The sequence below is a fragment of the Trichogramma pretiosum genome, unplaced genomic scaffold (assembly GCF_000599845.2).
Source record: "Trichogramma pretiosum strain Unisexual culture from Peru unplaced genomic scaffold, Tpre_2.0 scaffold20, whole genome shotgun sequence".
Classification (NCBI taxonomy): domain Eukaryota; kingdom Metazoa; phylum Arthropoda; class Insecta; order Hymenoptera; family Trichogrammatidae; genus Trichogramma; species Trichogramma pretiosum.
This window is the reverse complement of record NW_019641696.1, coordinates 202,388-220,494: the sequence shown is the minus strand read 5'-3', so window position 1 is coordinate 220,494 and position 18,107 is coordinate 202,388. Positions and strand designations below refer to the sequence as shown.

Below are 18,107 nucleotides of genomic sequence, written 5' to 3'. Positions count from 1 at the left end.
ATAAACGTACATGTACATCTACACGTGTAGATGTAGTACGTGTACGTCTATGTGTATAGGTATACGCACGCCACTTCCGAATATTGCATCCGCTCCTCGCTCTCCACGTCCTTCTCCTCCTCCTCAACTTTTATTCTGATTATTTCTTCCTTTTGGAGTGATTTATGGATATTCTTTCAAACGCGCCGAATCACACAGCAGATAGACGTACACGAACGACTATACATACAGTTCGAAATGAGTCACAGACGTCGCCTTCTTATAAACGTATATGTATAGCCGCCAGAGCCGCCTGTCAACGAGCAGATTCTCACGCGTCGGGTATTTTTCCTTCGTTCGATCAGCTCGACAACAAGTACCTATATATACGCGTATAATCAAGCACGCGGGCGAGCGAGCGCGAGTCGAGCTTTCTCATTTTTCGAGGCTTTGCTACATTCGCACCCATATAGATCTAGCCTCGTCGCTGAATATAAATCGTAATGTATATAGCCGTATACCCATGTAATACCCCCTTCACGCGCTTACGCATGCGAGATTGCACGTATACACACACAAGACGTAATAATATGCCTATTCCGCATGAATGTTAGACGCAGCAGAAGCTTGCGGTGCAATGCGCGGCAGCGCCAACGCTCGGGCCGTCAATGCTCGCAACCTCGCGCGATCCAAATTATTCCAGCGCGTGCTGCGTACAGTATGTGCAGTTCAACATCCGTTGTCTATAATTGTACGCGGGTGCTTTCTCTCTCTCTCTCTCTCTCTCTCGCTCGTTCATTCTGTCTCTCGCGACACATTTAAACCGGCAAAAGCTTTTGCGCACGAGCATCTTTAAGCAGATTTTTCAAGCTCGCTTGCGCGCGCGCACACGCTCATAGTAGCACCACCACCACCACCATCACTACCACCAGCTACCGCTTCGTCTACCGTTTCGACTCCTATGTATACGTATACATGCTACATTTCTCCCTTCAACCCCCCTCCACTCCCCTTCGTTCTCTCTCTATCTCCGTCTCTCTGTCGCTGTGTAACGCTTGCTCACCCAGACTTTGTTTGGGCGTAAGCTCGATTATATTTTGCACGAGTATTAGCGCGATGCTTATTTCAACTGCGAAACTCACCGCATACCGAGCAAACGCACCCCTTCGCGCTCGGCGCGCACCAAACTCCTATGTATACATATCGATTGTTTTGCGCTTGAATGTGGGCTTTGCCACGGATTTCATAGCTTACTTGCTTTGCTTTCATTATGCCTCCTGAATAGCGCGCCTGTATAGAGCCGTCCTACTCGATGTTACATGTTACACGTTACGCGCCTCGTATTGCTCGATGATCGCTCGACTCGTACCGCACATATATAGTTAATGTGATGCTTTTATCGCACTTAAACATGTCACGTGTCTTATCGCGGGCACAAAATATCGGACCGTTTACTTTTTAATTAAATTTGTTGCGTTGTTCGAGTCTATTCCGTTTCCCTTGATTGAAATTTGCTGTCTCAGAATTTTTAATTAATCTGTACTTTTACTGTTTATATTTTGAGAATTTAAACAATTTTGAAGCCAACAAGGTTTGATCAAGTTTTTTAAACAATCAAAATATGTAAGTTGACATCGGCGGTAACAAAGAACCATTTAGACTAGCATTTTTCATCAAACTGTATTTATTATTTGAAAAAATAACTTATTCACGAAGATTTATTGATGACCTTTCATTCAAAAATAGTCAATTGAAATAATCGCGGTACAAAAGTAAAAGAGTAAACTGTATAACACATTTAATCCAACTATGTAACATTTCACTTTCACAATGTTTGCGCAATGAGTCTTACTTTGTATGTAACAATAAGGTTGAGACAAGAAATCAGCGATGACCACTTGCACACCTTTTGACGCCAATAATAAGATTAAAAATAATTATCATCAAAAGTTAATCGAATGAAGTTTCGAGTCTTACCATGTCATGATACTTACCGACGGATGTACACCTTGAACCGATGCGTTAGAAAACTGTGTGACCGACATAGTATTTCATATGGTACATACCGCAATTCTTTGCATAATGTTTATTATTAGAGTATCAAGTACGTTTTATTGCACAAAAATAATTATTGACATTCCAACGTATAATTTTTAAAAATGAACAGAAATATTATTTATATTTTCTAGAGTTATTTAAGGTTTGTTTTTTTGAGATAACATGAAAATCTTCAACAGAATGATTTACTTTCTACGTGTTTCTCACAAGATAATTCTTAAAAATTGTCATTTTAGTCATTTCTTAACATTTTGACACACTTTATTTAATGTCACTGATAAACCTTATGCGTCTTTAAAGTTGATCGTATCAACATTCGAAAAACAAATAAATCTTATTTTTATTTTTGTTTTGTCTCAAGATAAGTTCCTTTCATAAAATGTAGGGTATCTCAGGTATAACTATTATTACTTGATAAAAAGATTGCACTTAAAAACTCAAAGTACAAGAAGTGCATATAAAGATTCATAGCTCAGTTCAGTGCGAAATTCTCGACATCGTTTACAATAAAGTAACAAAGTACTTAGTACGTCTTAGTATTCATAATGAACAAAAATTTTAGTCACTTTCCAGTTATAGTGCTTCTCGCGTGCTTCATTCTTATAAACAAGGTGAGTTTTGTATAAATAACTCAATATATTAGCTTAAATGTAATAAAATGCTTGAACTAATACAAGACATTAATCAATAAACTAGTGAAAAAAATTACCTATTAATTTTAGGCATCAGGAACTGATGAAGCAAGATTTTTCGGAAGATTACCGTTTTTGAACGCTAATGACAATAACTATTGCGATACTGCGTGTGGGAAACAACAAACACGATTTGCTTTTTTTAGCATTTTAAGAAATTTTTGCATATCGAGATGCCCAAATTCAGTAGTTGCGCATCTTGGAAACTCAAATTCAGGAAGTTCCCCAACAAATCCAAATGGATCACAATCCAATATCAATAATATTATGCATCAAGTTATGCAACAAATGGCAAATAATCCCTCCCCCGGAGGTATTCCCAATTTTTCAATAGCTCCTTTCCCGGGCAATGGAAACGGTCAACCGCAGATTACATTTGGCAACCAACCTGGCAATGGTATTGGTCAAATCGTGCCAAATCTGCAAGGTCCGGCAAACGGCCCAACAAACACTCTTTCACCGGGAGCTCCAACTCAAACGGGAACTTCTCCCGCGGCAGGAGCTCCAACTGCACCGGCGGGTACTCCGGGTGCAGCAACTCCTGCAGGTACTCCAGGTGCAGCAGCTCCTGCAGGTGCTCCAGGTGCAGCAGCTCCAGCGGGTGCTCCGGGTGCAGCTCCTCCAGCGGGTGCTCCGGGTGCAGCTCCTCCAGCAGGAAGATAATAAGAATTATAATTTTATGGTAACTGACTACTGTACAATAACAACATTTCAGTCATTGAACTGGAAAAATATAACAAATAATTGTTCATTTAATAAATTAATTAAATCTTTTTAGCTATTAACTGCAAAATTAGTATTGAGTGTCAAGACATCAACAAGAGAGGATCTTTACTATTCTCAAAGTTTTTATTGTCTGCCCTGGTAAATACGAAAGAAGAACAAAAAATGTAAATTTCTAAGGATATAATTGGATCGTGAGATAAATAAATTTTTTATTTAAATTTAAGCTGCTTTATTTTCATCAAATATTGCTTTTATCCATCTTCTTACTTTTATTTGTATTTAGCATTTCGATTTTATTTTTACTGAAGAATTTTGTAATCTTTAGTGTATACAATGCACAGTCGCTTCTTCTCTCATCGTAAACGAACACATTGGTTATTTAGTGCCCACAAGAAACTTTCAACTATTTTTTTATTAATATTTAAATTGATTTAAAGGTAATTCCTCATTCTAATTTCAAACTAAATAATTTCTACTCAACACCATAGTTATAATTTGACGACACCAAGATTTTTATAATTACGATTAAGTTGAATTAACTTTCGGCTAATCATCTTATTGATAACATAATCATTAATAAATTTATCTATTATTATAATTAAAAAAATTATTCTTTTGACACTAATAGTACTATTTGAATTCATTTGTTTTTAAAATCTATCATTTTGCCTGTTTAGGATGTTATGACATGTTGACAATCATGGCTTTTTTGGATAAAAGTTGAACAACTTTTACAACTTGAATGAATAGTATATAAAGATTATAATCAAATTCGATTTAAATTATAATTTTACATACCTATTTATAAAACTGAATACTTCTCAATGCCCATTCATAATTAAATTTAATTAGAAATAATATAGTAATAGGTAATAATTCGATTAATTTTTCAAAATGAATAATGTGATCGTGAGACCTAAGCATATTGCCATACTGGAACTTGTCAAGTAAATTCATCGAAATCGTGCAAAATAAGACTAGTGAAAGTGAAGTATAGATGAAAGAAAAGATTAGATATGACTTGAAGCTGATTTTTTATTATGGTCAATGTATGAGGTAACTATGAAACGTATCACATTTATTTGGCAGACCTGTCATGTTCTTTTTTTTTCCAAATCAAATTTTACGCGTAAATTCATTCTTGATAAATATTACGAAATTATAGTATCCGGGCTCTCTTGTTTTTTATAAACCTTAAAAAATCTATTTTAAATTTTTTCTTTCGTAAAATAATTTCATTGATCAGGTTCAAATGAGCATCAATAGTCTTGAATAAACTGTTACATATAAATGAACGAAAGAGATCCGATCTCGATTTATAGTAAATTTCAAAATCTTCAGAAGGCGTTGCTTGATCAAAAAGGGTTTTAGTTGTCTCATTTCTAACTTAGTTCTAAATCAATAGCGCGGATAATTTCTCAAATCGAGTATCACTTCTTGTATTTTTCTGTTCAAATACATGTATAAGCTGTTCAATTTGGTATAATTGTATATAATTAAATACAGTCCGTATGAGAACGCACTTTTCTGATTTCATCATTATATTTGATAGTAAAAAGTATAAATCATTTTTTACCTTTGTTATACTTATTTTTCCTGAACATTCTTTCCTTGATTGGAGAACAATAATACTCGTGACACGTGAGTTTCAGCTATTTTCACGCAAAAGTGCTTTCATCACGAAGTTGACGTTCAAAGTTTACTATACATGGCGCTTTTTCATATATAAATAATATCCTCTATCATCTCTTGCGCGCATACTAAAAAAAGAGATTCATTTTATGGTAAAAGATAATCGAGATTGAAGCCTTGAAATTTAGATAGACATTGTTCTTTGCAAACTTTTAGACATTGTGTAACATTATTTCGGCGACGATGCATTAAGTGGGTGAATGGAAACTTTCAAAATCCAAGGTCACAATTGGTTCCTTGTACATCGATTTATTCAGATCAAATTAACTTACACTTTGAAACTTAAAATCGAACTATTATTTTGCATACTTTTTGCTTTTTACTTATTTTTGTGTATAATATTCTACGAATAAAAAAAAATAGAAGAAAAATACATTTTTGCCAATATTTTTAAATCATTAAAGTGTCTAAATTAGTTATTAACCCTGAAAATAAGCCATTTGAAAACTTTTAAGCAATGCATGCATTGAATACAAATAAAATACATTTATAGTCTTTTTTTACACCTTTAAATAATTCATGATACTATCCGATTTCAAATTAAATTGATTTATTTACATTCTCTTTAAGCAGTGTTACTGTAATAAAATGTTTCGTGTTAAAGATCAAATGAAATAGAAAATAATAAAATGATAAGAGAAATAATGAGTTCTGTAAGATTTAATAATTGTAATATATTATATTTATAAACTAAAAGTGTCATGGGTTTCGTATTCTATCGAAATAGAATTGAATTTTGCTGAATTTTTATTCTGCAATTGTAATAGAAATTAACAATGAAATTATCAAATTTATTTTTAAAAGCAGCACAATAATTATATAATAGTTTGAATTACTCTCAATTAGTCATTTTAAGTTTTATATAAGCTTCAAATTTGCTTTTTAGATTAACTTGAAATCCATGAAGTTTCTTGCAAAGAAGTAATACACTCGTTGAACTCTAACGAACACATAAAAATAGTAAAAAAAGGGTACGATGGATAAAGTCATTTAATAAATATAAGGTGGGTACGAAGTTACGATGACCTACTGAGATAAAACGTATAGCCAATATTAAAAAGATTCTCGATTATTGCAAACCATTACAGGTTAAACACATTTTTATCGTAACAGTGAAGTTTAAAATAAATAGTTGCTCTCAATTATTTAGTCTGCTTTAGAACAATTGATAATCCATGAATTCTCAATGTTTACATTAATATCTTGAGTATTTTTCATCGTCATAATTGTGCAAAACATTTAAACTTCACAGAGCAATCAGCAAAGCTGGGCATTGAAGAAAAAGATGAACAGATATTAATCTTCATCTTTGAAATAAAATATTTTACTCTGCAGTTTTTAGTTTCAGTGGTTGAGCGAAAAACTCTGTGACGAGGTGAAAGTGAATCTTTGCAGAGGAAAATACAGCGCTCAATCAGGGTCGACAAGAACGGCGATGTATCCGTGGAAATATCTAAAAAGGTGCTGACTCAATATCATGTATTAGCATGCGTTCATAGATGAAAGTTACATAAGTACTTAGCGCTAAAAAATACTCCTTCAGAACTTGCATACAAGTGCAATCATTTCAGAACTTCACCTGGAACCTGATATTGAGACCACACAGAAATAGTTTTTGAAGGTGAAATAATTTGAAACAACAGTTATAATTTTTCAGATCTGTTAATTATTTGCCCCACGTCCTAATCGTTAGCGCCGTTTAACGTAATTTGTTTCGTTTTTATTTGATATCGTTGAAACATATCATTATCCTTATTACATCTGTTATATCACACTTGCTCTTTGACTTTCTTCAAACAGTAGTTAATTGGTAGAAGTAAATGAAAGTATGAATTTTTATTTTTCAGTCGATGTAACTTAAATACTTGAAATGTTAAATTTCTTTATTTTCTAGAAGGAAAATTGATGTTAATGGATGTATTAAGATTTTAAATTTTCTGCATCGCTATAATCATTGTACTTAAATTACAATAATAAAAACTAGAGACATAAGATAAAACAAGAAAGTATTGCGAGAAAGAGTTATCACGCACATCGAATTGACAAAGTAATCACAGTCAATTAACCGTTTCCTTATTTTGCTAATGTTAAACGCATGCTAATTTCTTCTCTCATTATAATTTGATAACAGAAAATACAAATCCACAAATTAATTGTAAAAAATATCACTTTCGGCTCATTTGCAAAATGTAGTTCAAGCTCAAGCAGTAGGCTCAAGTTCAATTGTTTCACTTTTTAATAGATGCAATAATCATTGCCAATTGACTTTTATTGGTGATTTATGGATGAATAAGACGTTATTACGTAACAATATTAAGGGTATACAATGCTTCGAAAGTTTTAAGATGTTTTATTCATTTTTTAGAATGCATACAAAGGTCAAACTCATAATTTCACGTGACTTCATTTTTTACATTTTCAGCATATTTTATTTTCAGATCCGAGAACGAATGAGTAAGGAGAGCCATTGTAAGTAATTGTATAGCGAAAGCTCACACTTTGCACGAGTGAAAAGGCAAGGCAAACGATCGTCACCCTTGTAACCATAGCTCATATCCTTCCTTTCTCTGTCATAACGCGCATAAGACGGTTAATACACTCACACACACAAAAAGTGTTCTTGTCAGTCACGTACCTCATCTCGCGTATCCTATACGTGGTCTGCACCGTGCATATGCATCGCGAACATTTTTATATCCTTAATGCCTCCTGGTCATATGACTTTGCTCCCCACCTGCGAGGAATAAATTTCCCACTCTTGACCCAAAAATACATTACAACTTTTACTCTTGACTTTTCGGAAGTCTTCACTCTCCCTCCTGCTGGGTGCACCTCTCACTTGCAAAGTACATACGTACGCGGACACGAGATACGCAAAGCCTCGCGGGTGCTGCTGCTGCTGCTGCTGCCGCTGCTACCACCACTTCTTCACTTTTCAACGCGAACAACCCCGAAAGCCTCGCGGGCGCTCGATTCAAGAAAAGGACAGATATCCAACAGGAAACGTTGCAGTGAAGCTTTGACGCTGAGCTTTGACGCTGCAGCGAGTGCGGCGTGAACCGGCGTGATCGTGCGTGCCCATTGCAGTATACCGCGCTTCGATAGATATCGTCGATAAGATTACAATTTTCATTTTTGGATTTATTGTTTACCCGTGAAAACCAAAACGAAGCGTTTCATGTGTGGTTACGAGTCAAGTGGAGGTTAGATGGATGATTGAGTGATTAGAGTTTGAAGGTGATAAATGTTCAGAGGCATCATGAAGTTTAGGTATGCGAATGAACTTTTGTTTAAATAATAAAATCAAATGTACGAAGACCGATTTTATGAATGATTGTTTCTTACTCAATGTGTCAAACATTTTCGATCATTGGTTCTATTCAACTGAGATTTGGTTTAGATACTTTAAATACAACTCAAATTAAACATTTAAAGGGTGTACTTGCTCAAAATGCAATTATTCTAATTAAGTTCTCAACTTTTTTGATAACGATCTAATCCATAAACAATTAATTGAACTTAATGAATTAAACGAATTTTTATTTTTAAGTTCCTGACATGTATCGCATGTCAGTTAGTAAATTAATCATTCAAACTCAAAAACGTGTGAAATTATGATGCAAGTAACTTTCTAAATGTGTAATGGCAATAATTCAAAAAAATTGATAGGTTGAAATACCTCAATGGGAAATAATTTATGTACAACGGTCGACTTGTATTAATTTCATTTTCTTAATCGAACCGTCAATTATAAAAGTCCCAAATGGTATACTATCTTCGAGTTAGAGTTGCCAGACTTAAACTATTAAATTATCTTTTATGATTATAATTTGTTGCGTCTATTATTGCACCCGTGTATTCTTCCGTACGCCTCTCGACAAGAAGTAATTTTCATTGTACGCAGAATCATAATTACGAATCATAAATAATTCAGCCGTTTGATGTCGCATTTCGTTTCTTTTCACTCTATTGAACAAGTGCATTACTTAATACTTGAATAAGGATGTGAAAAAAAAAAAAGAATTTTAAACCGTAACGTAAGAGCCTGCACTGCACTGGCACAGTTGCGCGCGCGGTGAGAAAGAGCTGTGTTTTGAAATGCATAATTTTTCACGTGTTGCAGACGTTTTGAAAGAACTTTGAACTTTATTCATGAAAATATTATATTGTAATATTCTAATGGCTCATTCAGTCCTGTAATCACTCAGAAGCACATTAGAGTCGATATACATTGTCTAATGGGTGATTAAACTATAAAAACCACTCGGCAGCGTCAAGGCCTAGTTCAAGCACAATTACCCCAGGCGCAGATTTATTTAAATACAGCAATCAAAGCATCGGAAAGTGCAACAAGCGCTTGTAACGGTGTTGTACCTAATTACCATAATCAACGAAGATAAACATCTTGAAACGAGCTTTTTATTGAATTTTGACCTAATTAAATTTTCTTGTCATCATTGAGCTTTATTGGAAAATCATCACTTTTATTTTTGCTCGGACATTGAGCCTCATGAATCGTCTCATAAAATCATATTATTGCCCCAACTCACTGCCGATTTTCACCATCTAATTCAACGAAACAGAACGCAGCCCTGTGCGTTCATTATGAGCCAATCACCCGCGTTACGAGTTCGGTGTCTCTCTTTCTCTCTCTCCCTCTCCACAGAGAGCCATGAAAAAAACAAGATTTTCGCGCTCTCGCGCGTGACTCGATTATAAGCCTCTTCCCCGATAGCGATATGTGTCATAAGCGTGTGACAAAAAAGAGCTCCCTCTCTCTATCTCTCACTCAGTCAAAAATATCGCGTGCGTGCAGTTTAGCGCGTGCTGCATTTATAAGCGCATTCAAAATGTGTGTATATAATATAATAAAATGTTCGCACGCGGCGCCGCGCGCATGCGAAAGTGAAAGGGAACTCTCGGTGGTATATATCTCTTTTTTCGCGGCGGCGAGCACATGATACTACATACATACACGTACATGCGCAATATATAGTCCGATAGTTCTTGTTCTCCATTTGTATATGTATGCATGTGCGTGATAGTGTGCGTATATAATGCGAGCTCACGTGATATACCTTCGTGTATCATATATAGAGAAAGCACGGCGGAGAGCCGCGTTACCCGAAAATTCTCCGAAGCATTATGCATCTGTCGCGAAACCACCACCACCACCACCACACCACCAATGCAACTACACACCGTCGTCGTCCTCCCTTTTGAAAAGCGCATGTACATGCACGCGTTTCCCTCTCGCGACCGCGTGTAATACTCATATATACACGTATCGTTACGTCAGCTATTCTCTTTGCTCTTGTACCGATACATACGTTACGTGCAGTTGACTATACAAGCGGGCTGCTGCTGCTGCTGCTTTTTTCCTTTTCGCTAGCGCCCGGGTGATTGTCGCTGCCCTCGACCTACCTTCGGCACAAAATTTTCCTTCCAAAGCCGCGGTTTTTTGCATTTCTTTTTATTCGCCATTGTGTTATTATGTTATGTACATTGTCCCGCGCCGTCGTACACCAACCCCTCTGAGAATTCTGTAATTGTGTTTGATCTTACCACGCGTACCCACGATCTTACTCTTGGGGGTTTTGTATTTTTTATTTTTTCCGTAAATTCGATTACGACTTCGAAGCGTGGAGAGTTAATACATACCGTATCCGTATAAACAATTGACTGCTCTCACTTGTTGCATTGTTTACGTCAAGGAGACAATTATATTTGCGTGCGATTTATGGGCGCCCGAAGTTCAAACTATACTTATCGTGCGGGTACGAGCTTGGATATTGTGCTGTTACAAAGTCCAGTTGGCCAATAGACTTTCACGCCGATCAGATAATTGAATTCTCCGCGTGCCAATCTGCCGAATAAAACTACGGCCAACGATTGTTAATCCTGCTACCCCGATATTTCTGATTATTCATGTTATGCGCGACTCGGTTTTTTCGATGTAGTCTGAAATAAATGTCTTTGGAATTATTGCTTGAAAACTCTTTTCGTTCCCAAATTAAATTAAATTGAATTTGAAAATTTGCCATTAGAGATGCCTCCGAGCCACAATTAAATTTCTTGAAAAAACAAGCGTTTGATTTGTCGGCAATATTTTTTGCATCAATTAACCAGTTTACGTATTTTTGAAGACTTTTACTTTTTAGAGCAATACCCAGTTACTACCAAAAAGACCAAAATTTTGCGTAACTGCGATTACGAAACAAAAAGTATAATGTGTAAATTTATTAGTCGTTTGTTTTAACCGTAAAAAAGTAGCTTCTATAAGATGAGTTTCACCGTTTAAAATTTTTTGTAAAAAACGATACACTAATAAAAAGGATTGTTTAATTTTGGTAGCCAGAGTAAATTTGAGAAATAAATCTTTTGTCTTGGACAGTCTGAATTTTAAGTTAGTGGACATTTTGAATATTGGTTTATTATTAATTAAGATTAAAGCAAGTATGGAAGAAGATTGAACATTGGTAATATATAGTCATATTGCACATCGCTTGGATTGCAGCTGTTTTACATGAATCGCTAGTTTTCCCTATGAAAACATGCATTAACATCGAACTTTACAAGAAACAGGTCGAGAAAAATCGGTACCGAAGTTTCGCTTTTACGCACATTACTATAACACCGCTACCTAACAGCATCGAAATAAGTGATATTGATTGATCCACATGTTGTAATTTATAGATTCATCGCGATCCTTTAACATACATTATATAGCACCAGCGCACACACCATCGACGAGTCATACAATTTGCATTTGAAATTTTTGCAGATTTGCCAATCCGGCTGCAGCGAGCAACCGCTCGACTTTGTCAGCGCACGTGTCTTTTCTGCTGGTAGCGCTGCTGCTCGCTTGCGCTTGGCGCGAGTCGAAATCTCTCGTGCAGGTACTGCCGCCGCCGATCGTACATAATAACGGGGCCGGCGAGGAATGCGCTTTGATCATCGACGGCCCGGGACGCAGCAGCCTCTACGATTACGCTTACCACCTTTTGCGTCGATCGGCCGAGTGAGTGTTTTTATGTACACATTTTTACACGAGTCTACCACTAACTGTGTCGCTATCTTAACTTGTATTAGGAGGCCTACTTTTTGCCACGGACGTGGTGGCGTGTGATTTTATAATTACATCCCAGGTGAAATGTGACCGAGTTTTAATTGAGTGATCGACTTTTTTCTTTAATTATTCCATTTTCATGCAACGGATTAACGTTTATATCGTGATATTTTCGTGATTTTTTTTGCGAGCATGGAACTCGGTAAAAAATCGAAGTACAGTTTTCACGGCATGGGGCGGTCTTAATGTAAAGCAATAAACGCGAGCACGTGGCTAAAGATGAGTCACGATTGCATTATATGAAATCCTTTTCTCTCCAAAATCGAATGCACTTTCTCTAATTAGTTCTTTTATTTTCTTTTTGCTTTTTTATTTCATAATTACATTTTATTTTGTCATATCTCGCCGGCACCGTTCGAAGTGAGAATTTCGCAATCGCATTACTCTTGCGCAACCGTATAATCTAGAAATGTTACTTTTCCAATAAACTAGATACTTTATTAAAAAATTAAGAAAATATCGTTTTCATATATGTTCACAAGTACGATGTGTATGTATAGCCTCGCGTAAAAAGCAGCGTGTCAAAAACTCGAGGCAAAGTAAATGAAACAAGGCATAAAATTAGCTCTGTTGTAAATTAAAAACCAGTTGATAAGATTACCCAGCAAAATTACCCAGAGCTGAAAAAAAAATACTCGATCCTAGAGGATAAATATCACAATAGTTGTAGACGACTAGGAGAAAAAAATAATAAATGAAAATTTAACATGTTCAGACCAACGGCTTATGTATCGCGGACTTGCATCACTTACGAGGCTGTCAATCGTGCCTTTATCGAAGCATCAAAGCGTATTTGTAAGTTGCAGTTTAATTTGTTGTTATACATGGGGGATTTGTTTGCGGCGCGATTGCGCAACGCAACGGCAATCTTCGTGTACGAACTCTATGTCTTTTTTTTTCTTAATTGACGTTACAGTTGTATCGAAACCACCTAACGAAAAATGGAGGTTCGAAGATATCGGAGCGGTTGGCGAGCTACTGCTAGATATAACATCGAATTTAGCATACACGTGAGTATAAGGGGAATATTTTCTCAGATATCGTAATCATGAGGTTATTTAACGCGGCAACGTCGATTTTTTCAGCTACGGCCTAACGACGGAGCAGTTGGACAACCTTCTGCCGCTTCTCGACACGTCGAAAACGCTCATTCGCGACGTTTGCCCGGCCTTCCTGAGCAACGTGCAGTGCAAAGCCGGCAAGTATCGGCGCTTCGACGGGCTCTGCACGAATTTAGAGCACCCGTCTTGGGGCGGCAGTCTGCAGCCGTTTGTCAGGTAACGATCATACACGAAATTGTCACTTTGACGGCTATGTAATGTAATGCAATGCATGCCACCGTGTCACGAGTTAAGATATCACGGACGTACTTTCTCCGCCGCCACACCTCTCGCGGGCGAGGTGAACCTTGAAAACGAAATGGGTCTCCCTTGTGCGCGCACACACATAATGCATACGTATCGTTCATGGCAAACTGGATTCTAAAGTAGCTTTTGGGTAAAAATATCTAACGTGTAAGTGTGCATGTGTGTGTGTGTGTGTGTGTGTGTGTGTGTGTGGGGCAGCTTTGAACTCGCGCCGATAAATCATCAAGGATAATGCATCGAAACCGGAAAATTCTTTCAAAAGTTTCCGCAACGTGTGACCGCGTGCCACGTGACCTTGCAAATTCAAAACTGATAATCAAGGTCTTCTCATTCTTTCGAGTGACCTCTGATTATCTTTCAGGATCTTCTGGATTGAATTCGAGACTTTCGATTGTGAAAGTAACAGGAACAAAAAGATTCAAGTCCATTAATATTGCGCTCTTAATTCATACAACTTTATAACTTGCATTTTTATATTCTACAAAACATGACCGATAATCATTTTATTCATTTAATTTTCTACAATTTGTAGATTAATGACTCCCAAATTTGCCGACGGTATCAATGCACCAAGGGTTGCCGTTTCTGGACGCGATTTGCCCTTAGCTCGAGTCGTTTCACAAACCATACACCCTGACGAGGGCTTTCACGATCATGCAGGAACCGTTATGGTCATTGCTTGGGGTCAGTTCATCGATCACGATTATACTCTGACTGCCACCCCGTTAGGTAAGAGAAGATATTTTTGTTTTTCAAGCTGGCACATGTTTCTTTTTCGTCAAAAATAAAAATTAAATATTTTTTTATGCAAATCGTATAGATCCTTACGATCGAAACGATCCCGAAGAATGTTGCGGTCGCTTACCTCAAGACAAGAATCCTTACTGCAACGAGATCATCATTCCCGAGGACGACTATTTTTACCGATTGTTCGGCGTGCGCTGCTTGAACTTCGTGCGAGCTTTCTCGGGCGTGAGGCCCGGCTGTCGTCTGGGCAAACGTGTCCCCTTCAATCTGCTCACCGGCGTGCTCGATGGTAATACCATTTACGGTGTCAGCGATGAGTATGCCAAGTAAGTGACCGAATAAATTTCTTTACGAACAATTTTTATAAATTAAAATATATTTCACTTGACAATAGCAAACTTCGAACGGGTTACGCCGGATTATTACGTATGAATCCCGTGTTCGAGAAGTACGGCCTAAAGGATCTGCTGCCGCTGAAACTCGACATCCCTGACGAAGGTTGCACGCGCCCCAATAAGTCCATGTACTGCTTCGACGCCGGTAAGATTACGAGAAAATGTAAAAATCTTGCTCTCGATTAAACACGACCGAATTTCGCTCGACAGGCGAGATCAGAGTGAACGAGCAATTGGTCTTGACTTGCATGCACACGCTCATGGCTCGCGAGCACAATCACCTGGCCAGAGGCCTGGCCCTGGTCAATCCACACTGGGACGACGAGACTCTGTTCCAGGAGGCGAGACGAATCGTCATAGCGCAAATACAGCACATAACTTACAATGAATTTTTGCCCATACTGCTCGGCAGAAACGTCATGCAAAAGTTCGGCTTGACTCTGGAGAAAGACGTGAGATTGAATTTCTTTTCATTGCACCATTTATACTTTTTAAAGCGCCTTTTTATTTGACAAATTTAGGGTCGATACTGGGACGGCTACGATTCTAGTGTAAATCCAGGTGTACTGGATGCCTTCGCAGCCGCAGCTTTTCGATTCGGTCACTCGCTCTTGCCCACCGCAGTCGAACGCTGGAGCAAAGCTCATAAATTCATCGGTACTGCGCTTGAATTATAAAGTTCACATTGACAAGTTTAAGCATATAAAAACGTGACGAGTTGATGTAATGAAACATTTTCAGCTTCGAAGAGACTGTCGGATCTCATTAGAAGACCGTTCGACCTGTACAGAGCCGGAGTATTCGACGAGTACTTCATGGGCTTAATGAATCAAGTGGCACAGGCCATGGACGACTCGATAACGCAAGAGGTAATGCATAATCAATGTCTTTTTTTTTGCACGATGAAAATCGAATCCCGCGAGCTCGTTTGTCGCGATCCCGCCGAGTAATGAATAACGACGACGACGCGTGTGCGTGCGCGAAAGAGCGTAAAAATGTCTCTCGGGCAACATATACTTTATTACACGTGCTCGATCTCTTTTACGCACAGCCGAGTTTTAAAATTTATAAATAACGGCGCAACACAAGTCGAGCGCGGCGACAAGTAATATTAGCTCCGAGGCACAAAGTTTATTTGCTCGCTCGCGGGGCCGCTGCAACTTGTCGCGGCGCATTTGTTACTCTCTCGTATACTAGTTCGAGTGTTCGAATAAACGAAAGTTGTCCCGGCCGAAACAAAGCCATATATAAAAAAATGAAACGTATTACGCTTCGCGCGCGTGATCCCCGTGTTTACGCGCTAACTTACATCGACATTTATAATGTGTATAATCTGGTGAAAATCTCGCCTCTCTCTCTCTTCTCTCTGTCCGTCTCTCTTTCGATAGGTCACCAATCACCTTTTCAAGAAAGTCGGAGCCAAGCACGGCATGGATCTCGTGTCTTTAAATATGCAGCGAGGTCGTGAATTCGGCATTCCTGGATACATGGAATTCAGGTGCGTATTGCCTCTGGCGAGTTGCATTGCTATATAGCACAACTTAATGCGTGTAGCTTACTAATGTTTCGCGATGCTTGTATGCGTGTGTCCTAAGACACGCAAAACCGATACAGCACGCTTTACATTTCGTCAGGGGCGTGTATGTGTGTGCGAGTGTCGATCCGTACTACGCATTTTCTCATGGATACGTTTTTTCTCTTCTTTTTTGCTCTTTACCATATCAGGAAACTCTGCGGACTGCCTTGGTCGGACTCCTTCGAGGATCTCTTTGGGTCGATGCCGAACGAGACTGTGCGACGATACATGTCTATTTTCGAGTAAGTAAATATCGAATTATTTCTAATTAATTAAGGAATATTTTGAGTTTTAGAAAATTTTCAAATTATCAAATTATATTTTTAAGATAAAATTTTTACTTTGCACAAGACTTTGGGAAGTAGAAATATCGTTTCGTTAAAAAATAAAGTTATTATTCTTAATACTATCTTAAGAGGGAAAAATATAGCGTAAATGAAAAAAAGAAGTGAGTCTTGAAACGTCCAAATGCGATAATATCTTTCACATCACGTTAATGTTGTACCGGCACGCGCTCCAAATGGACTAATTACTATCCCCGCTGGATACGCGCCACGTTCGTAAGACGTAATACAATTAAATAATATTGGTACTTTAGCAAAAATACGCCCTGCCAAATAGCATGTACGAACTAATTAAGATTTTCTTGTCTCTCCGATGATAATCTTTATTTAATTTTTATCAGACAATCTAACGCTCGATATATGAACAATTCTAAAACAAAATCCTTAAAACCGAGTGGGTGGCAGCTCGTTAAAACAAAAATATACAATGACCAGATGATTCACTTGCAAAAATGAAAATATTACAGACACCCTGCGGACGTGGATCTTTGGTCCGGAGGAGTATCCGAGAGGCCCTTGCCCGAGAGCATGCTCGGGCCCACTTTCGCCTGCATCATCGCCACGCAATTCAGCAACACGAGACGCGGAGATCGTTTCTGGTACGAGCTGCCCAATCAGCCGTCATCTTTCACTCCCGGTGAGTACTTTGTATACTTTTTTTAGGCTCTCGATCCATTCCGTTATACTGACGATCGATTTGCGCGTCGTTATTTCGCCCTTTTCAGCTCAACTGCGCGAAATAAGGAAGACAAAGCTGGCGCGTGTGATTTGCGATAATACCGATCTCATCGACACCATTCAGGTTTATCCGATGGTGCTGCCCGATCACGAGATGTAAGTTTTCCTTTCAGTTGTCGATCATGCATTATTAAAGTATTATACGAAGAGCTCGGACAATAAAAGTGAAACTCTCGTTTCAGCAACCCACGTGTGCCGTGCAAGAGCGGCGTCCTTCCGAGTATCGACCTTTCCAAATGGGCCGAGTATCCGCAGCAAGCCTATCAAAATCCATTCGTTCGCATTTACAATACTCATTTCGGACAGCGTCTCTAAGTGAATGGAATCAAACTTTTTTTTTCATTATCTTCTAAGCTTACGTAGATGGACTGTTAAAGAATAAGTTAATAACACAACGCATCGGCGAAAACGAGCTTCTGTTCTTTCCTGTGTGTAGAGTAATTCAATGTATGTATATTTGATGTAAAGAACTTTTTAAATGTAATGAGATGCGAGAGATAGAGCAAGTGTGCCCGTTCGAACGCAATCTCGCTCACTGACTTGAAGACTATTTTTCCAATGAAAAATGCATATCCTTTCAAGTATTTTATACGTAACAAAAAATTGATGTTTTCCTACAAATGGAAAATCAGTTTTTTTAATATTATGATACATTAACTATTAA

General features: G+C 37.9%; 2 protein-coding genes across 2 annotated transcripts; both read left to right on the top strand.

The window, feature by feature from the left end:
- The first annotated feature begins 2,533 nt into the window (after nt 1-2,533).
- On the top strand, nt 2,534-3,678 carry LOC106648312. The gene is made up of 3 exons (XM_014365081.2): nt 2,534-2,648; nt 2,760-3,411; nt 3,508-3,678. The coding sequence occupies exons 2-3, from the start codon at nt 3,079-3,081 to the stop codon at nt 3,595-3,597; spliced, it is 423 nt and encodes a 140-aa protein (XP_014220567.1). The 5' UTR covers nt 2,534-2,648; nt 2,760-3,078; the 3' UTR covers nt 3,598-3,678.
- An 8,149-nt stretch (nt 3,679-11,827) lies between these two features.
- Nucleotides 11,828-17,758, top strand: LOC106648107 (peroxidase). Its single transcript, XM_014364787.1, has 16 exons — nt 11,828-11,832; nt 11,932-12,168; nt 12,992-13,071; nt 13,193-13,286; nt 13,362-13,553; nt 14,176-14,372; nt 14,464-14,716; nt 14,785-14,930; nt 14,996-15,237; nt 15,307-15,442; nt 15,527-15,654; nt 16,174-16,283; nt 16,511-16,603; nt 17,173-17,342; nt 17,431-17,539; nt 17,626-17,758. The coding sequence occupies exons 1-16, from the start codon at nt 11,828-11,830 to the stop codon at nt 17,756-17,758; spliced, it is 2,325 nt and encodes a 774-aa protein (XP_014220273.1).
- The last annotated feature ends 349 nt before the right edge of the window (nt 17,759-18,107 follow it).